The sequence below is a fragment of the Kogia breviceps genome, chromosome 8, assembly GCF_026419965.1.
Source record: "Kogia breviceps isolate mKogBre1 chromosome 8, mKogBre1 haplotype 1, whole genome shotgun sequence".
NCBI lineage: Eukaryota > Metazoa > Chordata > Mammalia > Artiodactyla > Physeteridae > Kogia > Kogia breviceps.
Genome location: NC_081317.1, coordinates 109,147,791 through 109,171,226, shown reverse-complemented (window position 1 = coordinate 109,171,226; position 23,436 = coordinate 109,147,791). Strand labels below are relative to the sequence as shown.

The 23,436-nt window shown below is 37.1% G+C and overlaps 1 protein-coding gene across 12 annotated transcripts in view; it reads right to left on the bottom strand.

The window, feature by feature from the left end:
- HMBOX1 (homeobox containing 1) overlaps positions 1 to 23,436 on the bottom strand; it is a 182,794-nt gene that overhangs the window by 38,590 nt on the left and 120,768 nt on the right. For all 12 annotated transcript variants that reach the window (XM_067039997.1, XM_059071360.2, XM_059071354.2 and 9 more), the window contains 2 exons: positions 10,979 to 11,089; positions 413 to 566 (listed from right to left, as the gene is read on the bottom strand). In XM_067039997.1, coding sequence (XP_066896098.1) covers positions 413 to 566; positions 10,979 to 11,089 — 265 coding nt within the window. The remainder of the gene's footprint in view (positions 1 to 412; positions 567 to 10,978; positions 11,090 to 23,436) is intronic.

Here is a 23,436-nt window from a genome sequence, read left to right as displayed (position 1 = left end):
CTAACCTCTGGGACTAAGCTCATTTAGGCTATACTCCTTATCAAAGAAAGTTAAGTCTCAGTGGCCTCCTACACAATTATTCAATATTTTTTATGAAAATAAGACTTCAAAGAGTCTTTCTAAACATAATACAAAGATCTAATCTCAAAAAAATTATTCTAAAGTTTCTTAAATTACTGAGGACAAAAATTATATTGATAGATACTAACTCTGGTTTTATGAATTCTCAATGGTAAGATCATTTTATTTCAATAATATTTCAATAATACAGCACTTACAGTACTCCAAAATACTTTTAGAGATAAAACCTAGATCTCAAATTACTTGTTTGAAATGAAAAAGTGTCCAAATCTATCCTAAGTCTCTCTTTCCTAAGTTTGGGAGATTGCTCCTAGGAAAAGGAGACATGTACCTTTCCATGACAGCCAGGCACTCCTTTCTCCAGGTAAATCGACTCCCTCGTCGCAGTCGGAAGGTGCCAGATGTAGCTGAGACTGGGGGAGGCGTTTGTCTCCATTCCGGGTCCTCTATTGGAATGGGCGCGGGTCTCATACTTAGCGTAGCCCCTGAAATAAATGAGACTTTTGGCAAATATCTTGCAATTTACTAAAACCAATATGACAAATATATCATGAAATCAACAATAAACTTTTGCCCGTTCACTGGAAATTGCAGGCCCAATACATTTGGTATTTATATTTTTAAAAAGTTATATGACCAAAATAAAAATCCAAGGAGACAAAAACTCTTCCTTAAAAAGTCCATCTATTTTACTTTACTTTGCTTTACTTTGCTTTACTTTACTTTACTTATTTTATTTTATTTTGCCATGCTGTGTGGCTTGCAGGATCCTAGTTCCCCGACCAGGGATTGAACCTATGCTCTCAGCAGTGAAAGTGCAGTGTCCTAACCACTGTACCGCCAGGGAACTCCCCCATTATTAATTATTTCAAATGCCATTTTTTTTCAGTTAGTCATTTGTCTTTTATCTTTGTTTATGTCAATTTTTGAAACAAAGCTCAAAATCTATCTCTTCAAGGGAATAAGGACATATGGTCTTTGGCCCAGTGACAACTCTTAATCAGAGTATCTTCCCCTGAAAAATTTCTCTTGAAATTCCTATTTGACAGTTTTAATCTTTCTGAACAATATATCCTACATGTTCAGAACCTTTCATTACCATTCAAAAGATTTCTTGTTGTTGAGAAAATGGGAGCCCTTTAATCAATGTATGCATGTAGGAGATGAATTTAAAATAACACTAATTGTTGCAAGCTCTTTTTAAAAAAAAGTCAAATATAGCATCAAAATAAGAGATATTTGATATGTTTTAGTCTATTAACTAATTCAGATCTCCAGAAGTCTACTACCTGTTAATGCTATACTATTTTTTTACCTCTTGAATATAATAAAACCAATGGAAAAAAATGTACAATTGAGATATTTTACTAAACCAGACTAGACTTTTCTCAACCTGAACTGGTGATAATGCATGTATGCATATATTTCTTTCTTCATAACAGGAATTATACTCTATTTATTGTACCTTGCAATTAATACCAAGGGTAGTGTTTCTACTTTACTACACATAGGTTTGTTTCTTTATGTCCCCTTAATGGCTACATCTTTATATGCACTGTCTCATACAGATGTCCAGTATTTCAACCAATCCCGATTTTCCTTTCCAAACCTGTTGTCCTGCATTCTTTCCCATCCAAGTAAATGGCATCCCTATTCTTTAAATTGCTCAGCTCAAAAATCTCAGAATCACCTTTGACTCTGCTATTTTTTCCCACCTACTATATATCTAATCCACAGGCAAATCCTGTCAATTTTATCTTCAAAATATATCCAGAATCAGACGAATTTATATTACCTTCACTGCTACCACTTTAGAGTAAGCCAGCATCATCTCTCCTAAGCATAATTCCCTGGGATAAGTTCCAAGGATGGCCCTTCACAATAAGTCACACCTCCTGGTAATCATGCCCCTGAATCTGGGCTGGTCCTGTGACACCTTTTGACAACATGGACATAGTTTGAGGCTAGGTCATAAGAAGCTTTGCAACTTCTGAATAGATCTCCTGGAATGCTGGTTCTGGGGGAAGCCAGCTGCCATATAAGAAGTTTGACTACCCCGAGACCACGATGTTGTAAGGAAGCCAAAGCTAGCCACGTGGAGTGAAAGATGCCCAGTCTGCCTCCCGGGGCTCCTGTGAAACCCACCCAGGCGCCAGACATTTGAGGAAAAAAGCCAGTTTGGACATTCTAGCTGCAGCAGACACCATGTGGAGAACTGTAGAACCCAGCTGACAGAAATAAGGCCCTAGACATACAGCCCTAATATAGTTATGTGGTAGCCAGCTTCCAAGGTGGCTCCTAAGGATTGCCAACTCCTGGTATTCACCTCGTTGTACCAGGATTAGTTTATGTGACCAATAACATATGGTAGAAGTAATGATATGTCACTTTCAGGGATTAGACTGTAGAATACACTGTGGTGTCTGTGTTATTGCTCTGGCTCTTAGATCACTTGCTCAGGGGAAAACTAGCTGCCATGTAGTAAGAACACTCAGCAAGCCAGTGGCCAGGCCCATGTGGAGGACCTGCTATCTCTGGCCAACAGGCAATAAGGAACTGGGGCCTGCCAAGACTCATGGGAGTGACCTGAGAAGGAGACTGTCCTGCCCTGGTGACCGCAGACCTGGCTGACAGCTCGACTACAATGTCATGTGAACTCTGAGCCAGAACCTCTTTAGCTAAGCTGCTCCTGAATTCCTGACCCACAGAAATTGTGAGATAATAAATGTTTGTTGTTTTCAGCTGCTAACCTGTGGGGTAATTTGTTACACAATAATATAGAACTAATATAAGGCATCACAACCACCTCCAGTTGTTTATTTCCCCAATTCCCTGACACACTGAGTATTATTAGTATAAGTGTTATTAATTATTCACATTTATAAATTTGGCAGGCAAAAATTTCTCTTTAATATATAAAGATTTCACTATTTGTAAGAATGAGCATCTTTTCCTGTTTCTGACAATTACTTCTCTTGTGATTTATATCTTTTGTCCTTTTTCCTTTTGAGTTATTCCTCTTATTGGTGTGTAGATACCATACCAATTGCTAGTCATACAGACTGCAACTATTTTTCTCCAGCTTGTCATTCATCTTTTTATTTATGATGTGTTTCGAGATCTTAATTTTTGTACAGTTAAATCTGTTAATCTGTTCTTTTATGGCCAGTGCATTTTATATAACTCAGAATATTTTTATAGTTTTCACTTTTGTTTGAACTCTTAATAGATATATGATCTCCTGTCATGTGTGATGTAAAGTAAATATTTGACTTCTTCCTCAAATGGGCAAGTGTGTCACCAACACATTAGAGACCTACTGGTTTCAAAGGTGTGGCACATTCTGGCCTTCTGTCACAATGACACACAGCCACACTCATTAATTTACATATTGCCTCTTTTTGGTACTATAATGCAGAGTTGCATAGCTGTGACAGAGACCACACAGCTTGCAAAGCTTAAAATATTTACTATCTGGCCCTATTTATAGGAAGAGTTTGCTAACCCCTGATTTTAAAGATTCCTGGCCTATACACTATGAAACTCTAAACTGAAAACTTTCTTTAGGTAGTTCAAGAAAGAGGGTTCCATTCTGCCAAAATAACTTGGCAATTAGGTCTGGGCCCAATTCAAAGTTAACAAAGTTTAGGCGTAAGAAGGAACTATGGGTCTAGAGGGTTTCAAACTCCTTGTTTTGGTACTTTTCGGAATGCAAGCAGGATTGACAGTATCATGAGGGCTCTAGAATCTACCTAAGCTAGATTATATAAACTTTATTCTACAGCCATGATAAAAGGTCCAAAACGGAGCCAAACTTGCTACCATGGCTAATAAAGACAGAGGTAGAAAAGACCTGGTTAAGGCAGCCAGGTCCTCTCATCCAAGGTCTGGCTCTGGTAAAAGGATAGAGAGTTTCAGGGCTTCATTGGGTGGAGGATGAGAAATAGGTCAGTGCGTTGCTACTAATAGGCCATATCTTTAACTATGGCATGCTTTCTTAGAGTGATAAATGGGCACAAATAAAACAAAGAATACAAAGAATCTTAAATGAGTCATGAGGTTGAAGGAAATAAGCCAACTGATAATAATGGTTCTTCCCTAGTATTAGGGTTTATTGGTAATATAACTATGTTTCTTTACAATATCCTGTATTGTCCAGGTTTTCTATAAAAAGTCAACTTAGATGAAATAAAATTGGTCAGGAAGTCAAAGAAAGGGGGAGAGAGGGAAGGAGGGAAAAAGAGAGAAGTAAGTAATGGCCTGGTTACTTTAAAAGAAATCAAGGCAATTTATGCACAGAAGGTGAAAACTCTGAATAATTTCAAGCTTGTAAACATACTTAATTTGAAACATAATATTATCATATTTCTTTTGAGGTTTTTGTCTTGTTCCTTTTTCTTTTTCAATGTAGTAGTATTTAAAATTAGCAGAAGAGGGAATTAATTCCCTGGTGGTCCAGTGGTTAGGACTCTGCGTTTTCACTGCCGAGGGCGTGGGTTCGATCCCTGGTTGGGGATCAAAGATCCCGCAAGCCGCGTGGCAAAAAAAAAAAAAAAAAAAAAAAAAAAAAAGCACAAGAAAAATTCTGGAAACACTACAACAAACAGATTTGTTCTAGAAACCTGTTCCTCTTGCTTTGGTTGAAACAGATGGAGAGCAATGAATAACCCAGAAATGGGTTCACGATTATGCAGGAACAATGTATGTAAGAATTTAAATCCCTCCGAAGTAAAATACAGGAATTCTGGATTGACTAAAGAACCCACTATTTTCTTCCCTATAGGAAACGTGTTACCTGTGTTCTCTACAGAAACGTTTTTTCCTCCACATTATATCTGGGCCCCCATTAAGAGAAAATTTTGCAGATTTATCTAGCAGATCTAAACCCAGAGAAAACAAAACTCTTCCTAATTTGCTGATAGATTTTTTAACATTTTGGTAACTGTTCTCTTTGCATCTATAATCATTTTCTTGCTTATCAGGGTTACTTTTGGGTGAGCCTTTGCCAATCAGCTAATGAAAGAATGACTACAAGCATGTTATTACTACTCCATTCATAGACACTAGCTTCTCCAAAAGTAATTTTTCATCTTCCCCGTCATACACATGATTTCCCTGAGGCTCTACTCTCTGCAACAGTGAAGGGAGGAGGCATACTCTGCTCTCCAAATTTACTTCATGTGCAAACTTTATTTAATTGTTTAATTTAGAAATATGCAGAATCACCGCCATGAGCCAAGAGGAACTCATCAAACCCTGTCTGCTATAGTAATGTTTAAATTAGACAAGAGAGAGGACTATTGAGCTTAATTTGATTAAATAAAGGGGCTCTTGATGTCAACCATGCTCACTGCTTTTTAAAAATAGGCACTTTCTTGTAAATGTTTTCATAAGAAACAAGATAAAATGTATTTGATCAGTTTCCATCAGCCTATTTGATTCATAAGCCTTGGCAGGCTTTAGGTTATGCTGGGAAATTCTGGTGATTGGTCTGTTTAGCAGAGAACTACACTGTATCTATAGGATTATCAGTAAAAATAACCTAAATATGCACTCTATTATTTTTCTTGCTGAGTCCACTGAAAGAGAGACTAAAAAAACCTATTCAAATGGATCCAGAGTGAAGAGGTTGAAAAAGAGAAGAACGTCAATCAACATATACAGAGAGAAATGCTCTGAGCCCAGGAATAAAGGCACAGAATATGTACAAATACTTTTTGTTTGTTGTCTAAATGCTTAAATTTAGAGGGAAAAAAAAGTACTTTTTCATCATGTGAGTTTCCTTAATTTTGCATTTTTTCTCAGAATATATGCAAAGGGATGGTACCATTTACATTTCTTCCAATGAGCTATCTGTCCTGGACAGAGAATAAATATGAACTAAAAGAACTATCAATAAATATCACTGACATCTTATTTCTCTACCTCACTGCCTCTCAAAAGCAGGTCTGAACTATGTAAACCTAGGTTCTTCAGTTGTTTTATATCTTAAAAGCTATTAACAAGGTAGATTAATTTCTTTTTTGCCTCTCTCCCTCTTTGCCTCCCTCCCTCTCTTATTTTCACTATACTTTATATGTATTTTTGGAATATACAACACAAGTGCACGGAATAAAATTTAGAAAGACACTAAAACGTTACATAGTTAATAACAGTATCCCTGCCACTCCCATCCTCCCCTTCTCTCAGTTCCCCGCTACAGAGCTATTCTTATCAGTTCCTAATATACCCTTCCAGAGATGTTCCATGTTTATATAATCATGTGTGTGTGTGTGTGTGTGTGTGTGTGTATGTGTGTGTATTCCCCCTACATAAATGGCAATATACTATACCCATTGTTTTCTACCTTACTTTATTCACTGATGAATTTGATATTCCTACATATAAATTCAATTCATATAATGCCACCTTTTAAAAAAATAGCTATATAGCCTCCACAGTATTCCATTATACAGATATACCATAATTTATTTAACCACTTCTCGACTGAGGGACATTTAGTTGGATTCCAATCACCTCTGAAATGACTTGCAAAGAAAATTCTGATGTATTATATAAAAGTGAATACTGACTAGACAGTGGATAAGGTATTCTTAGATGCTAATGTAATGTTAGTTCATCTTATCACACAATATTAATTTGGAACTATCATCATATAATAATTCCAAAGTGTCCATGAAATAAGAATAAATTCTTTAGCTAAAACCAAAGGTTATTTTAAACTCAATAAAATAAAACTGCATTTATCCAGAAAAAATTCTATACCATATTAGCTCTTTTAATAAAGGTTAAAGTGAAAAGAAAAACTTAAAAAAAATTAAATTTCAACTGGTAATATCCAATTACTGTTGATGCAACAAAAAGGACCAATTTGACAATTACAAACTTATCCCCTTCTTTTCAGCTAACTTTGAATTACATCCTACAGAAAGCTAGAAACTAGACTACAAAGAATTGGACTAGGAAGCTAAAAAGAACTCAGAACTAGAATGGATTTGATTCTCAAATAAAAAATAATTAGTCCTGGGCTTCCCTGGTGGCGCAGTGGTGAGAGTCCGCCTGCCGATGCAGGGGACACGGGTTCGTGCCCCGGTCCGGGAAGATCCCACATGCCGTGGAGCGGCTGGGCCCATGAGCCATGGCCGCTGAGCCTGCGCGTCCGTCCAGAGCCTGTGCTCCGCAACGGGAGAGGCCACAACAGTGAGAGGCCCACGTACCACACACACACACACACACACACACACACACACACACAACACACACACACACACACACACACACACAACACACACACACACACACAAATATATATATATATAAAAGAAGTCCTTTTAAAGGGGGACAGTTGATAATGCAACTTCATAGAAAAGCAAATGCATATAATTAGGGGTACTTACTGTTAAAGGGAGGAGGCACTATATCCTTAAAGAAAAAACACCTGCTAATCAACAACTGGATGAATGCTGTTAGCCCTTTCCCATTTTCCTGTTAAAACTGGATTCCAACAGTAGTATTCCACAGTCGGCAGTGCTGTCAGATCAGCTACAACAATGCCGACATGATAGTCTGCCTTCCTGTTTCTAATTCATGTTCCTGGTATCCCAGTCCCTGTCTGAGATTGAAGTCCAGCCCTGAAATCCAGTGTGGGAATTTAGCTTCACCAGCTATGATTAGATTACATGTCAGGCACTGATCTAAGTGCCAAATCCAAGAGACAAAAATCCCTTCTCTTATGGAGGCTGATTACCTGGTACAGTTGACTTGTGTTTGTCTTTCAAATTCTTCATTGCTCTGCTGTATATATTTTGGAACATCTTAACAATCCCTCTGATATTCCCCCTGGTAGCCAATTGCTGGCATGTGACCAGGTTTATGAAGCCCCTGGGCACAGTTACTTATTTACCTAGCCCAACTCTTGTTATCAATATCATAGCCTAAGCTGCTCTATTAAACAGACCAAGTGCCAAGTTTCTGTTCCTTTCCATCTGATTTGCTCTGCTGTGAGTCACGGGAGAAGTCAGCTCTTTGGGAAGACTGCTTAGAGCTCAGATGGAAGTGTTGCCTCAACGTGAGTCTTTAGACTGCACTGTCCTATATGGTAGCCACTAGCCACATGTGGTTCTTGAGCACTTGAAATATGGCTAATTGCAGATGGCATGTGCTTTAAGTGTAAAATACACATTGTATTTTAAAGAAAAGGAAAAAAAGAGAGAGAGAGAAAAAAGAAAGAAAGAAAGGAAGGACTGAAGGAAGAGAGAGAAGGAAAGCTCTCACTAATTTTTTGAAGTATTGATTAAATGTTGAAGTGATAATACAAGCATAAATATTGATACATTATCAAAATTAATTTTAGCTATTTCTTCTTTTTAAAATGTGGCCACTAATTTAAATTACATATATCATTTGCATTACATTTCTACTAAACTGTGCTGTTTTAGAACATTTAACTAATGGCAGCAACAACAGAGTCATTATTTTGAGAGGTTTGCCTGTATATCTAGATATCGTTAGAAAAATATCTAAAAATGGAAGTTCCTCTTTGTAGAAAAACTGCCAGCTAGTAAATATTCAAGGAATGCTAGATTACATCATCACCATTTTGCAATCCCCCATCAGAATAACTGACTCAGGTGAGCGTCATCAATGGACGCTAAGACCACTGGCAAAGCTTGATGCAGAAAAGGCAAAGTAATGCCCTATAGGTTATTTACAAGCTGCAAAAATAGGATCTGGTGGCCACCACTTTAACAAAGAATCAAACTTAGCAAATGAGTAGTGCTACAACTGGACACTACATGCCTCTTGACATGTGGTAACGTGAGGTAAACATTACCTACAAAGCATTTTGCCCCAATGTTTTACTGTGAAAAATTTCAAACATACAGCAACAATGAAAGAATTTTATAGTGAAAATCTGTACCCATACCATCTAATATTTTACTATACCTAGTTTATCACATATCCATCTCCCTATTCATTTTATCTTGATGTGTTTCAAAGTTAACTGCAGCCATTAGTAAATGTCCTCCCTAAACAATCTATGAAGTACTCTTGCCAAAAAATACTTAACCTGAATCTAATCAAGGCTCTAATCCTAACTTCCAGTGTATGTGAAATACACAGGCTATAGAAGAACAAGTTAGTCGACACTAAGAGGATATAGAAAAGCCCAGAATGTGAGGCATTCTGTAAGGTTAGATGGTTTAAAAAGTTTATGTCATGAAAGAAAAATTTTAAATGACTAGTTTTAAGACTCTAAAGAGACATAACAACAAATTCCAATCTGTCAACCTAAATCACATACTATTTAATGAAAAAAAAAGCTGATAAATCAGGAGTAAGGGATTAACAGATACAAAGTACTATACATAAAATATATAAGCAACAAGGATTTACTGTATAGTACAGGGAACTATATTCAATATCTTATAATAACCTATAATGGAAAATAATATGAAAAAATATATATAATTGAATCAATTTGCTGTACAACTGAAACTAACAATATTGTAAATCAACTATACTTCAATTAAAAAATTAATTCTAAAAAAAGCTACAAAAGACATTCCTGCAACAACTAAAGAAATGTGAATATGGACTGAACATTAGGTGTTATTATGGAATTGTAATTAAGTTTCTTAGATGTGATTGTAGGGGCTGTGGTTATGTAGGCAATTACCCTTTTTTCAGGAGATGAATGCTAAAGAGAGAGAGTATGTGTTTGCATACACATTTTAAAATTTATTCATTTTATAGGGATAAAGCAAATATAGCAAAATGTTAACAATTATTGTATCTACAAAGAGGATAAACAGGTGTTAGCTGTGCTGGTCTTTTAATTTTTCTGTATATCTGAAATATAAAAAATGGGGGGCTGGGTAGATTAAAAAATTCATTGTGAAGAGATTGATATGGTCTGTTCTGTTTTGTCTGCCTGAGCCTTTCAAAGTGATCTTTGAAAAAAAAAAATCTAACCACAGATACACACACACAAATATGTCTCTATAACATTATTTCCACCTCAGAGCCAATGATATTATTAGCTAAAGTCTTCAATACTCGATATTCGAATTGATAATTTAGTCTGTAAGCAAAGGCTTTAATGCTGTAGTACTAAAGAAGATAGTTCAATCACAAGGTTAAACTTGTGACTGATCTCACTGCCACCAGTCTGTGTAATGTGTAGATTGAGAGAGTCAATCACAAACTTCAGATTTTACTTTATATACCACCATTAAAAGCATCCTGCAATAGATCTTGCCTGCTCCTGGCAACTTCTGACACAAAGGTTTTTGTGATCTTTTTTAAGATTTCAGTCTATTTTCCAACCTACTGCTGCCCCCAAAGTCAACAGGGTAGCTTCACCCTAAAGTCCAAAGACACATTCATTACCCAGAATTAGAATTAGAAAGAGAAAATCATTAGCGGAAATCATTGGCTATGGTATAGCATGAACAAAATAAAAGTATTAAATTTATATTACTAACTAAAACAAGATTTACAAACACACATATAAAACTAGGTATGGAATCTTATATGTATCAATACCTACAGTTGAGGGAAAAAAAATTGGCTACTGACAATCATGACCTTTCTTTCAAATTATGGTTAGAAACGTCATATAACCTGGAAAACAAAGAGGCACCTTGGAGGAAGTAGTGAAAATGACTAGATAATATTAGACACTAAGCTAAAAATTGGTACAATCAGGGCTTAGGTTTTACAGTTAAGAGGGTTCTTTGGCATAAAGGAACAACAGTAAAGTATGAAACTACCTTGGGGAAGACAAACCAAGGAACACTATGGAGTGGAATGGAATCCAATTATGGAGTCAATAAAGTAATTAATTATATTTGTCCCATTTCAGATGCAATAAAAGAAAGAAAAAAATATTTACCAGGGTTTGTCTTTTCAAGCTGATACCATCGGTAAAACGCTCTTTTCTTCTGTTCACTCAGGTCTGATCCCTGCTGCAACAGCCAGTGAGAGATCCGGCTCTGACTGATACCTGTGGAGAAAGAGAAACAGCTGCTGTGGATACTGCAATTACAGGGAAGTTAATGAGGGATCTGTTGGTTCTAGGTTACTGGGTACTTCATTCTCTGTTAATTCTACAAGGAAGCTGCAACTTGAGCAAGGCTTTTAACATTGGGCTTCCTTGTAAAACCTGACTGCAAGGATATATTCAGAAATGATCTATAAGAGGTCAAAGCATTTTATTTACCAAGACTTAAAAATGGTCTCTAAATTAATCTCTAAACCAGGTCCATGAATGTGAGATAAATGAAGAGCTATCTAAATAACAGTTGTCAGAAGTTGATTAAGTTTGTGCTCCTTCAACCACCATCACCACCTCCACCCCAATCCTGGTTTAGAACATTAGAACTTTTATCAGATATTTGGAAGAAAAAAAATCAAGCCAGCACATTTTGCTATTCATTATTGATAATGATAAAAAGATTTAGGGGCTGGGAAAGGAGAGGTCATTGAAAATACTCTCTTCAGTGAGATTTCTGGATTATTTGTTAATTCATTTTCAGGCTCATTAGTATAGATAACTAAGAGTTGGAAGATTTTTAGAGTTATGCTACATACAATAGGACCTCTCAAGAAATCTCTAGAGGTAAAAATGTCCTTCTAACAGACTTAAAACACTGAATACAATACAAAGCAGTAGTTTTCAGCTATCACTAACAAGTTCTTGAAAGCAATAAATGAGAAACTGAAAGACCTCCACGTGGAAGGTAAAAAAGCATGTCTAAAACTTACTAGAGTATGAGACTAGCATGCTTCTTCTAGTCATTATAGGCATTCCAAAATGAATAATTCAACATACAACTGGCAAAAGCAAAGAATAATAGGAAATATAAAACTGTCTTATATGCCCATAAGGCACTTTCCAAAAGACCATTCCGCTACCATAGAGGGTTAACAGTATCTAAACTCTCCCAAGGAATTACTTATGGTAACTGGATAGTACTGAATACCACCTGTGCCAGCACCTGTTCAAAGCTGTTAACTCACAACAGGAAGAGTGGTTATCATGAAGTAATCACACCCCCTAACATAAGAAGCAGGAGGTCTGGTTATCACATTTAACTCATTAAAAGCAAGCCCCTAGCTTCTGTACTTTTAAAAACCTACGTTAAAAGAAAATTTGCAGAAATGGCGGAGGGCAGTTTTGTTAAAAGAAAAGTTGGGCTGAGAAGCATGGTTCTCTGATTGGAAACACCTTTCACTTTCAAACAGTGAAATTCAGAGTTTTTCCAAAACCGAAGAGATTATATATTCTCAAATCATTCACAGAGCAGTTTTTCAATGGATTGAAGATCTATGTGATTCAGGTGCTGGCAGCTATCACCGTATGCTTGTTCTACGAGAACGCAAATTATTCAGTATAATTAAATTGGCCATGTTTAGCAATGCTTTCACCAAAAGTCTAGTTTCAGACATTATACTATTTTTCACATGACTTTTTGGGGTTTGTTTGGCGGCTTTGTGGTGGGCAGGCTTCTCATTCCGGTGGCTTCTCTTGTTGCAGAGCACGGGCTCTAGGTGCGCGGGCCTCAGTAGTTGTGGCTCGCGGACCCCAGAGCGCAGGCTCAGTAGTGTGGCGCACGGGCTTAGTTGCTCTGTAGCATGTGGGATCTTCTTGGACCAGGGCTCGAACCCGTGTCCCCTGCATTGGCAGGTGGATTATTAACCAAGTGTGCCACCAGGGAAGCCCTCACATGACTTTTTTTTTTTTTGCGGTACGCAGGCCTCTCGCTGTTGTGGCCTCCCCCGTTGCAGAGCACAGGCTCCGGACGCGCAGGCCCAGCGGCCATGGCTCATGGGCCCAGCTGCTCCGCGGCATGTGGGATCTTCCCGGACCGGGGCACAAACCCGTGTCCCCTGCATCGGCAGGCGGACTCAACCACTGTGCCACCAGGGAAGCCCTCTCACATGACTTTTTAACAAGAGTGAAGAAATCAACCATCTACCACCATGAAATCAAAACTGATTTTCATGTCAACAAAATGAAACCATTTTACGTGGATTCTTACATTGGTATCATACTACTCAAAAACAGAGGGAATTTGGGGAAAATCTGTTAAGAAAAAAACCTGAATATATCGGTTCTGTTACCTACAGTATTAAATCTTCCTCAAACAGTCAGATCACATAGAACAAACCACAGAGTCTACTAGATATTAGAGGTGTCCAGGTTCTGGCTGTGCTATAGTGGGGCAAGAAGGCAAAAGCCCAGCAAAAGGAGAGTAAATTATTGTATATTCATATAATAAGATACTGTGCAGACTAATGTTCTAAAACAGCCATCAAAAACAAACAATAGAAAACCAAAACCAAACAAAAAGCCATCAACTCCAAGTGTTGGCAGGGCAATGAGTATATGAAACTCTCATATTGCTGATGGAAGGGTAAAGTGTCAGGGCCCCTTTGGGAAACAACTGGGCAGTATCTACTAAAGTTGAACATATGCATACCATATGATCTAGCAATTTCTTTTCTTGGCATACAGCCCAGAGAAATGTGTACATACTCAAAAGAATATGTTCAAAAAACTCATATCAAATCAGAAGGCTTATATGAGGATTATCTATCATAGTCCCCAGTTTGAAACAACTCAAATACCCATCAACAGGAAAATGCATAAATTGTGGTATTTATGTATTCTACTATAGACTACTGCAACAAATAGAAAAAGGGTAAACTACTGCTATATGCAGTCACATGGATAAATCTCACAAAAATAATGTTGGCCAAAAATAGTCACACATACAGGTAAAAAAGCCATGCACAATACTGTATGATTCAATTTACATAAAGTTTAAAAACAGACACAATTAGTTATATGTATATGGATGACAATCAGAATAGTGGTTATCTGTCATTAGGAGGGAGGAGGTTAATTACTGGAGGTAGGATGAGAAAGACCCATGTAGTGACCAGCACCGTCCTTTTTTTTTTTAAATTTTTTTTTGCGGTACGCGGGCCTCTCACTGTTGTGGTCTCTCCAGTTGTGGAGCACAGGCTCCGGACGCGCAGGCTCAGCAGCCACGGCTCACGGGCCCAACCGCTCCGCGGCATGTGGGATCTTCCTGGACCAGGGCACGAACCCGTGGCCCCTGCATCCGCAGGCGGATTCCCAATCACTGCGCCACCAGGGAAGCCCCAGCACCGTTCTTGATCTTGATCTGGATGGTGGTTACATGTGTGTCTTCACTTTGTAAAAGTCATTAAATTGGACACTATTCTCTATCTATGTTGTATTTCAGTGAAGTTTTCCCAAAAAAGTTTTAAAAATTCTATGAGGTGTTAAAAAAAAACAAATGGATATGTATCAATATGGAAAGATCCCCATGATATAAATGGAAAAGTATATAGTTTAATGAATACATATATTTTTACATAATCTACATTGTTTTGTACAGTAACAAAAGCTCATATATAGCCAAAGATACACAATATGAATTTAGAGTGGCAGACTCTCCCTCCATTGTACACCTCTATATCGTTTTCTTAATCTGTCTACAAAATTTATTAATGTATTTTATTTTAGCCTTTCCCTGTAAACACTACACATTTTATTGGCTGCTTTATAAACACTGTAATTAAGTTAAGCAAAAAGAAGTTAATTTCAGCCTTCCCTGGCCAATTCCACTCTGGGGTAAGCAGTGTTAACTGTTAATATATGTTGTTCCACAATTTTTCTCTATGTGTAATTATTAATTTAATAACACAAAGGGAGAGAAGGCAATAAAGAATATCCTCCTGTCTAGTCTTTTTTGAGAGGAGGAAACAAACAAGGAACTTCTTCCCTGTAAACTTAATCTCAGTTTTCATAAGAAAACAAAGTAATAAAGCAAGTATTTTTTCCAGAAAAGGCACTATAAAAATTAAATATGTGTAATAATACATTTTACAATGATATTTCTTTGTTAGCAAATTGCTGATAGGTAGGGTTCCTTTAATTTATCCTTCTGGGTCCGGTCCATGTCTTTACAACTTCAATTGAGCTAGGTGTCAAAAGGCCCTGCAGCTTCTCTTTACTGTCAGCTTTGGTACTTCTTCAGAGAAAATTTTCCTAACTCCCTTTACTTCCCACTGCTGAAAACAATGTCATTCTCCACAAGTTTTAGCTCCTCAAAAGCTCTTTTCTACCTTTCACAGGGCAGAAGAAAAGAAAAATTTACATATAACCTTCATACACTGAGAGACTAAAACTAACCCCTGATTAATTTCTTTCCAATAAGAAAGTGATCACATTGTGTTCAAAGGATGAAAAAGCCTTTTTGCCAGTCTCATTCACATTCTTTTCTGAGCTTCAGCTCTATCCTTCCAGTCTCTCAAATGCCATGCTCCCTTCCACCAGAGGGCCCTCCACCACAACCCATTCTTGTCAAAGTCCCTAGTACTACAAATTTAAATGTTTCTTCTTCCTCCAACTTCCTTTGGCATGTGACACTACTGGCTGCTCACATCATCTTAATCCTTGGAATGCTGGATACAACTCTCCAACGCAACTTTTCAGTCAACTTCAGGGATTGCTTTGTTTTCTCCTTACATGTTAGTGCCCCAAGATTCCATGTTTAAGCATCTTCTTTCATTCTACATACTCTTCCTTCGATCACCTCAACTATCAACAATCAGGGTTTAAAATATCTAAACAGCAATGACTTCCAGAACACCAGACTGTTCTTTCAAACCATCTGCTAGACAGCTTCATGAGAATTTCCCACAGGTCTTCAACATAGTAAACTTGATTCATTATCCTCTTCCTTTAAATCTGTTCTTCCTCCTATGTCCCCCATCTCAATTTTATGTTCCATTCTACTCCTTCCCCCAACTCTCATATGCTTACTAAATCCAATCCCTTTCTCTTCCAAAATTTCTCTTCGACTCTCCAATCCTCATTCTAGCAGTTTGGAATCTCAGCCTCTTTTGCCTAGATAACTGAAATAACTTTGATGAAAAGAACAAGTCATCGAAGATCCACAAAGTACAAAATCCTCATGATCAGATCCTTTTTAATTAGAAGATCACTTCACAGATGAAAATGTGAAATGTGCTTCTTCAATTTTCTACTTGAGAGCTGCAGTCATCTCTGCAACTCACCTTCCAGTGTGAGAGATAGGTCTCAAAAATTTTAAGTTATAACACCTGCATCCATTCTCCATAAAAATAACTCACAAATGCAGAGAAAAAAGCCCTTCCTCCATCTCTAACCCTTCTCTCATTCCCTAGAGGTATCCCTGTTTATTTGGTGTGAATCTTTACGATGCATTTAATACACAAACATGTACATATATACATCTAGGTTTGCTGGGTGTTTTTTTTTTTTTTGCGGTACACGGGCCTCTCACGTTACAGAGCACAGGCTCTGGATGCGCAGGCTCAGCGGCCATGGCTCACGGGCCCAGCCGCTCCGCGGCATGAGGGATCCAACTGGACTGGGGCACGAACCCGTGTTCCCTGCATCGGCAGGCGGACTCTCATCCACTGCGCCACCAGGGAAGCCCGTTTTTTTTTTTTTTTTTTTTTTAAACACACATTTGGAGTTATCCTATACATAATAAGTAGCAATGTTTCTCACATAATGCCTTGGAATTTTCTCATGTACCACATTGTGAACCTTCATCATTCTAATGGCTACACGGTATTTTATATCAGAAATATACCATTGGGCTTTCCTGGTGGCGCAGTGGTTGAGAATCTGCCTGGGGACATGGGTTCGAGCCCTGGTCTGAGAAGATCCCACATGCCGCGGAGCAACTGGGCCCATGAGCCACAGCTACTGAGCCTGTGCGTCTCGAGCCTGTGCTCCGTAACAAGAGAGGCCGCGACAGTGAGAGGCCTGCGCACCGCGATGAAGAGTGGCCCCCAATCGCCAACTAGAGAAAGCCCTCGCACAGAAATGAAGACCTAACACAGCCAAATAAATAAATAAATAAATAAATTTATTTAAAAATTGTATTGGCTAATTAAAGCAAAACCATAATCCACTTAAACATTTACCTGTTATTAGACATTTCAACTGTTGCTAACATTTTACTATTATAAATGATGCAATGAACACTATACTTATCTTTGTGTATATAAGTAAATATCTTAGGGCCAATTCACAGGAATGGTCTTTGATTCGTAGCATACGAGTGGCATTTAAGTTTGTGACAGATACTACCAAATTGTCCCCTAAAGAAGACTGTACCCAATTTTATATCCTAACCAACAGTGATGAGAATTTTTCCTTACATCCTCACCATTGCTGCTTATAAAATTTATTTTTAAAGTCTGACTTTCTTTTTGTAAACATTAACACATGCTCATTATAAAAAGAATTTTATGCAATTCAGAGGAAAGTAGAAAAATTAAGAGGAAAGCTAATAAAAAAATGCATCTAAATTCTTACCACTTATAAATAACTACACTTATTATAAGATCGCTCCAAGCATGTGGACACAGAATAGGCAGAAATAATTACTAAAATGAGATAATACTACATGCTGAGTTTTAAAATGTAAAAACACCAAATTTAGTTTGATTTGATTTTAACACAAGAAGAAAAATCTAAATAAACTAGAGAGAAAGATCTACTCAAATTTAGTAAATGCTTCTATAGGGGAAATGAGGTTCCTAAGAGTGCAATAAAGCAGGAAAAAAGGATCATACCAAAACATTGGGAGGTTGGAAGCACTGTTTTCTAATTTGTGAGTAGTATCTAATGGCTCCTGGCTAAAAAAGCTAAGGAAATTAGCAGACTGTGATAGCTAGTCTCCAGGATGATTCCTAATGATCCTCTTGGTCTTCCTAACTTTGTGTAATCCCCTCCAACACTGCTTCAGGGTTGGTCTGTGCAAACAACAGAATACAGCAGAATATGGTGACTTCTAAGGATAGGTCATGAAAAGTTTCTGCTTTGCTCTCTCTTAATAGTTAGTTCTGAGGAAAGCTACCTGCCATGTTGTGAGACCACTCAATTAGACCTATGGAGAAATCCATGTGGCAAAGAACTGAAGCATTCTACTAACAGCTATGCAAATGAGGCATCTTGGAAGTGAGTCCCCTAGCCTTAGTTAAGCCTGCTGATGACTGTAGCCTCCTGAGACACCCTGAATCAGAATGACCTGTCTAAGCTGCTTCTAGATTACTGACCTATAAAAAGTAAGTGAGAAAATAAAAATTTAGGTTGTTTCAAGTTGCTACGGTCAATGTAATCTCTTATGCAGTAACAGATGACTAATACACATACATAGACTATACTTTCCCCATTTCCCTTCCCAGCCTGTACACCCAACTCCTGATATTTGGAAGATATTTTTGTATAGTCAACATTTACATTCTGTCCTGGACTCATAATTCCCATAGTTGTTTACTCATAGTTGTAGATTTAAATGAACTCAGGATTTACCATACAGTTTCTCAGTTTTTCCATTCCTAAGCTCTGTATTTTTGTTTTCGTTTTTAACTGAGGCATATTTTACATACAGTGAGTGCACTGCTCTTAAGTGTATAGTTCAATGAGTTTTGACATATGTATACAAATATGACCATCACTCAAATCAAGATATAGATTATTTCCATGCTCCCTAAAAGATTCCCCTTGTCCTCTTTTCACTTAGTGCTTAAATTTTATATTTTAAACTTAATTTTTGGTTAGTAAAATTTCTTCATCAAGCAATGTTTACCACTATAGGTTTATTGGTGCTGCATTCCCCCAGTGCTTGTCTTCCCTGTTTATACTTTAAGGACAACACTACAGGGGAATTTTGGGGGGGCTTAGACTTTCCTTTAAAATCTGTTAAATTGGCGTGATGTCAGTGGGAGGCAGAGTAAGGCCTTCTGAAAAGTTAGTCCCCCCAAAACGCAATGATAGCAAAAGCTGCTCTACCATAAAAGCACTGGCAAAAGTCAAAATCAACTTTTTCAGAACTCTGGAAATTAACCAAAGTTGTGCAACAATCCAAAGAGTATTTATTTTTAAAAAAATGTAAATTTTAGTAAGACCAGCTATATGACATTTTAACTTGAACTATACTCATTCCCATCATCCCAGCATTGCAGTAGACTATATTCTTGCAACCACAGTGAAAACCAAGAATGGTCTATTAGCCACTGGAGAGGGGAAGACAGGTTTGGAGTTCCCCCAAAACACCATTCTAAGAGAACTGTCATTATTTGACCTGTTTGGCAACCCCCTGGAAACTCCCATTTGCAAAGCTCATTCTTATTTGACCTAATCCAGACCTCATTCAGTGTGAATAGCCTTTTCCCTCAGAGGGGAGAAGGAAGGGAAGTGGTTTGCAGAAAACAATCAGTGGCAATCATTTAATATTGCAGGTGCCTGAGCTGATGATGATAACAGTTGGGGCAAACAAGGAACTGAACAAAATATTTAAAAAGCTGAGGAATTCTTAAGATGTTTATGAGGGTCTTTGAAAAGCTCTGATATAATTCTGGGAATTTAGAAGGCCAGGTGCATGCACAGGGCTGTGCACATGCCTAGGTCTATGTGCATGACCAGGGCAATGTGCATCACAGGAAAGAACTATGAAGGCCCTAAGCTCTCACCTCTGGCTGACTTTGAGACATGGTGCAAAGAGAAAGTGAAGGGTAAGGTAGAATTATAAACTGCCTGCCTGGGCATTAAAGGCATGCCTCAACATATGTACAGAGCTCCTCAGCAAAGCTGGGAAATTTATTTGTTCCAGGCATTTAAGGAAATCTCTGTCCAATAATTAGCTGACTACTAAGCTAACAAGGAAGAGACTTCAGTAGCCACACACCACAAAGAATACTGATTTTACAGGATTAGTCCAGGAAAGTAACTAAACAAAAAGCAACAAAAACAAACAGCAACAACAACAACTCAAGGGGTGGAGAGGAACCTGATTTCAAGAGCTTCCACATTATTTTATTTAAACTGTCTAGTTTAAAACAAAACAAAACAAAACTTATGAACCATGAAAGGAAACAGTAAAGCATGACATGCATAGTAAAAGAAGCAGTCAATAAGAAATGTCTTTGAAGAAACCCAGATGTTAGACTTACTAGACAAAGATTTAAATCAGCTATTTTTAAAAACGAAAGAAAAAATGTCTACAGAAAAGAAAATATGAGAAAATGCATCATTAAACAGAATATCAATAAAGAGGCAGGAATTACAAAAAGAATCAAATAGAAATTCTGGAGCTAAAAAGTACAATAAGTAAAATGAAAAATTTACTAAAGAAGCTCAATATCAGATGTTAACTGGCAAAAGAAATAGTCAGTAAACATGAAGACGAGTTGATTGAGATGATCTTTTATGAGAAAAAGAGAAAAAATGAAGAAAATAGAGCAGAATCTCAAAAACCTGTGGACACTGCCATGTATACCAACATACACATAATGGGATTCCCAGGAGGAAAAGAGAAAAAGAAAAGAAAGAATACTTTGAAGAATAATGGCCATACAATTGCCAAACTTGATGAAAAACACTAATCTACACATCCAAGAAGCTCAATAATCTGCAAGTAGGGTAAACTCAGAGAGATCCACAGCTAGAAACATCATGACTTGGTCTTTTGGGTTTTGTTTCTGGTTTTTGTGGCCATGTTGCATGGTTTGTGGGATCTTAGTTCCCCGACCAGGGACTGAACCCATGGCCCCTGCGGTGGAAGTGTGGAATCCTAACCACTGGACCACCAGGGAACTCCCTATTATAAATTGTTGAAAACCAAAGTCAAAGAAAATTTGAAAGCAGCAAGAAAAAAGTGACTTCTTATGCACAAGGGATGCTCAATAAGATTAATAGCTGCAGATGGTAACTAGACTTATTTTGGTAATCATTTTGCAATGTATACAAATGTTGAATCATTATGTTGTAAATCAGAAATTAATATACTGTATGTCAACTATACTTCAAAAAAAAAGATTAATAGCTGATTTCTCATCAGAAACCATGAAGTCATAAGGCAGTAGGATGATATATTCAAAGTGCTGAGGAAAAAAAAAAGACCAACAAACAAGAACTCTATATCAAACAAAACTATCCTTCCAAAGCAAAGGAAACATTAAGACACAGCCAAATGAACAAAACCAGAGAGAATCTGATGTCAGAAGACCTGCTGTACAAGAAATACTAAAGAGTGTTCTTTGGGCAGAAATGAAAGGACACTAAACAGTAATTCAAATACACTTGAAGAAATAGTGACAGTAAAAGTAACTATATATGTAAATATAAAAGACAGTATAAATGTATTTTTTCTTTATAACTTAGTTTTTCCCTATTTGAATTAAAAGAAAACTGGATAATGCAATAATTATAAATCTAAGTTGATGGGCACACAATGTATAAGCATGTAAATTGAATGGCAACACTGGCACAAAGGAGGGGGTAGGGAATGAAGCTCTAAAGGAGTAAAGTTTTCCTATACTATTGAAATGAAGTTGGTATTAATCTGAACTAGATTATTATAAACTAGGATATTTATGGTAATCTCCAGGGCAACCACTAAGACAATAAATTTTAAAAAAAACAAAAGAAACGACAAGGGATTTAAACCATACACTAGAAAATATGTATTTAACACAAAAGAAGGAAGTAACTGAGCAACAGGAAAACAATATAGACACAAGACGTACAAAACAAGTGACACAATGGCAGATGTAAATCTAACCTGATCATATTTACATTAAATTTAAATGGATTATACACTCCAATAAGAAGACGAGATTGGCAGAATGGATAAAAAAACACAATCAGGGCTTCCCTGGTGGCACAGTGGTTGAGAGTCTGCCTGCCGATGCAAGGGACGCGGGTTCGTGCCCTGGTCCAGGAAGATCCCACATGCCACGGAGCGGCTGGGCCCGTGAGCCATGGCCGCTGAGCCTGCGTGTCCAGAGCCTGTGCTCTGCAACGGGAGAGGCCACAACAGTAAGAGGTCCACGTACCACACACACACACACAAAAACAACACGATCACACTGTATGCTGTTTACAAGAGATACATTTTAGATTCAAAGACATGAATAGACTGAAAGTAAAAGAATGCACAAAGATACACCATGTAAAGAGTAACTAAATGAAAACTGAAGTAGCTATATTAATGTTAGACAAAATAGACTTAAAGACAAAATTTGTTACAAGAGACATAATAAGGACATTTTGTAATGATAAAAGGGTTAATTCATGAGGAGGACATAATTAAAAATATATATGCACCAATCAACAGAGCCCCAAATATATGAGGCAAAAACAGAAAGAACTGAAGGGAGAAAAAGACAATTCAACAATAATATTGGGAGATATCAATATCCCATTTTCAATAATAGAACAACTGTACAGAAGATCAACAAGAAATAGAAGATTTGAACAACAATATAAACCCACTAGACCTATCACACATCTATAGAACATTCCACTCAACAATAGCAGAATACACATTCACATACACAAGTGCATGTGAAACATTCTCCAGAGCAGACCATGTTAGGAAATAAAACAAGTCTCCACAATTTTTAAATCAAACAAAATATGTTCTCCAAACACAATGGAATGAAATTAGAAATCAATAATAAAAAAAATTGAGAAATTAACAAATATATGGAAATTAAACCACACAGTCCTAACCAATGAGTCAAATAAAAATATCACAAGGGAATTAGAAACTGCTTTGAGATGATTACACACACACACACACACACACACACACACACACACACACACACACACACACCACAAACCAAACTGTATGAGATGAAGCTAAAGAAGTGCTTAGAGGGAAATTTATTGTTATAAATGCCGGTTTAAAAAGAAAAAGATCTGAAATCAATAATCTAAGCTTTCACCTTAAAAAATTAGAAAAAGAAGAGCAAACTAAATCCAAGACAAGCAGAAGGAAGAAAATAATGTAGAGGAGAAAGAAATGACACAGAAAATAGAAACAGGGTAGTAGAGAAAACCAATGAAATGAAAAACTGGTTCTATGAAGACCTCAATGAAATTGAGAAACTTTTAGGTAGATTTACAAAGCAAAATGAGAGAAGACTCAAATGACTAAAATCAGGAATGAGAGAAAAGGCATTATTACTGACCATTACAGAAATAAAAAGGATAATAAAGGAATTCTAAGAACAACTGTATGCCAACAAATTATATAACGCAGATGAAACAGATAACTTCCTAGAACAACCTGATTCAAAAAACAGAAAATCGGAATAGATGTATAGCAAGTGAAGATACTGAATCAGTAGTCAAAAATCTTCCCACAAAGAAAGGTCAGATGGTTTCACTGGTAAATTCGACCAAGTGTTTCAAAAATAATTCACACACACACACACACACACACACACACACACACACACACACAC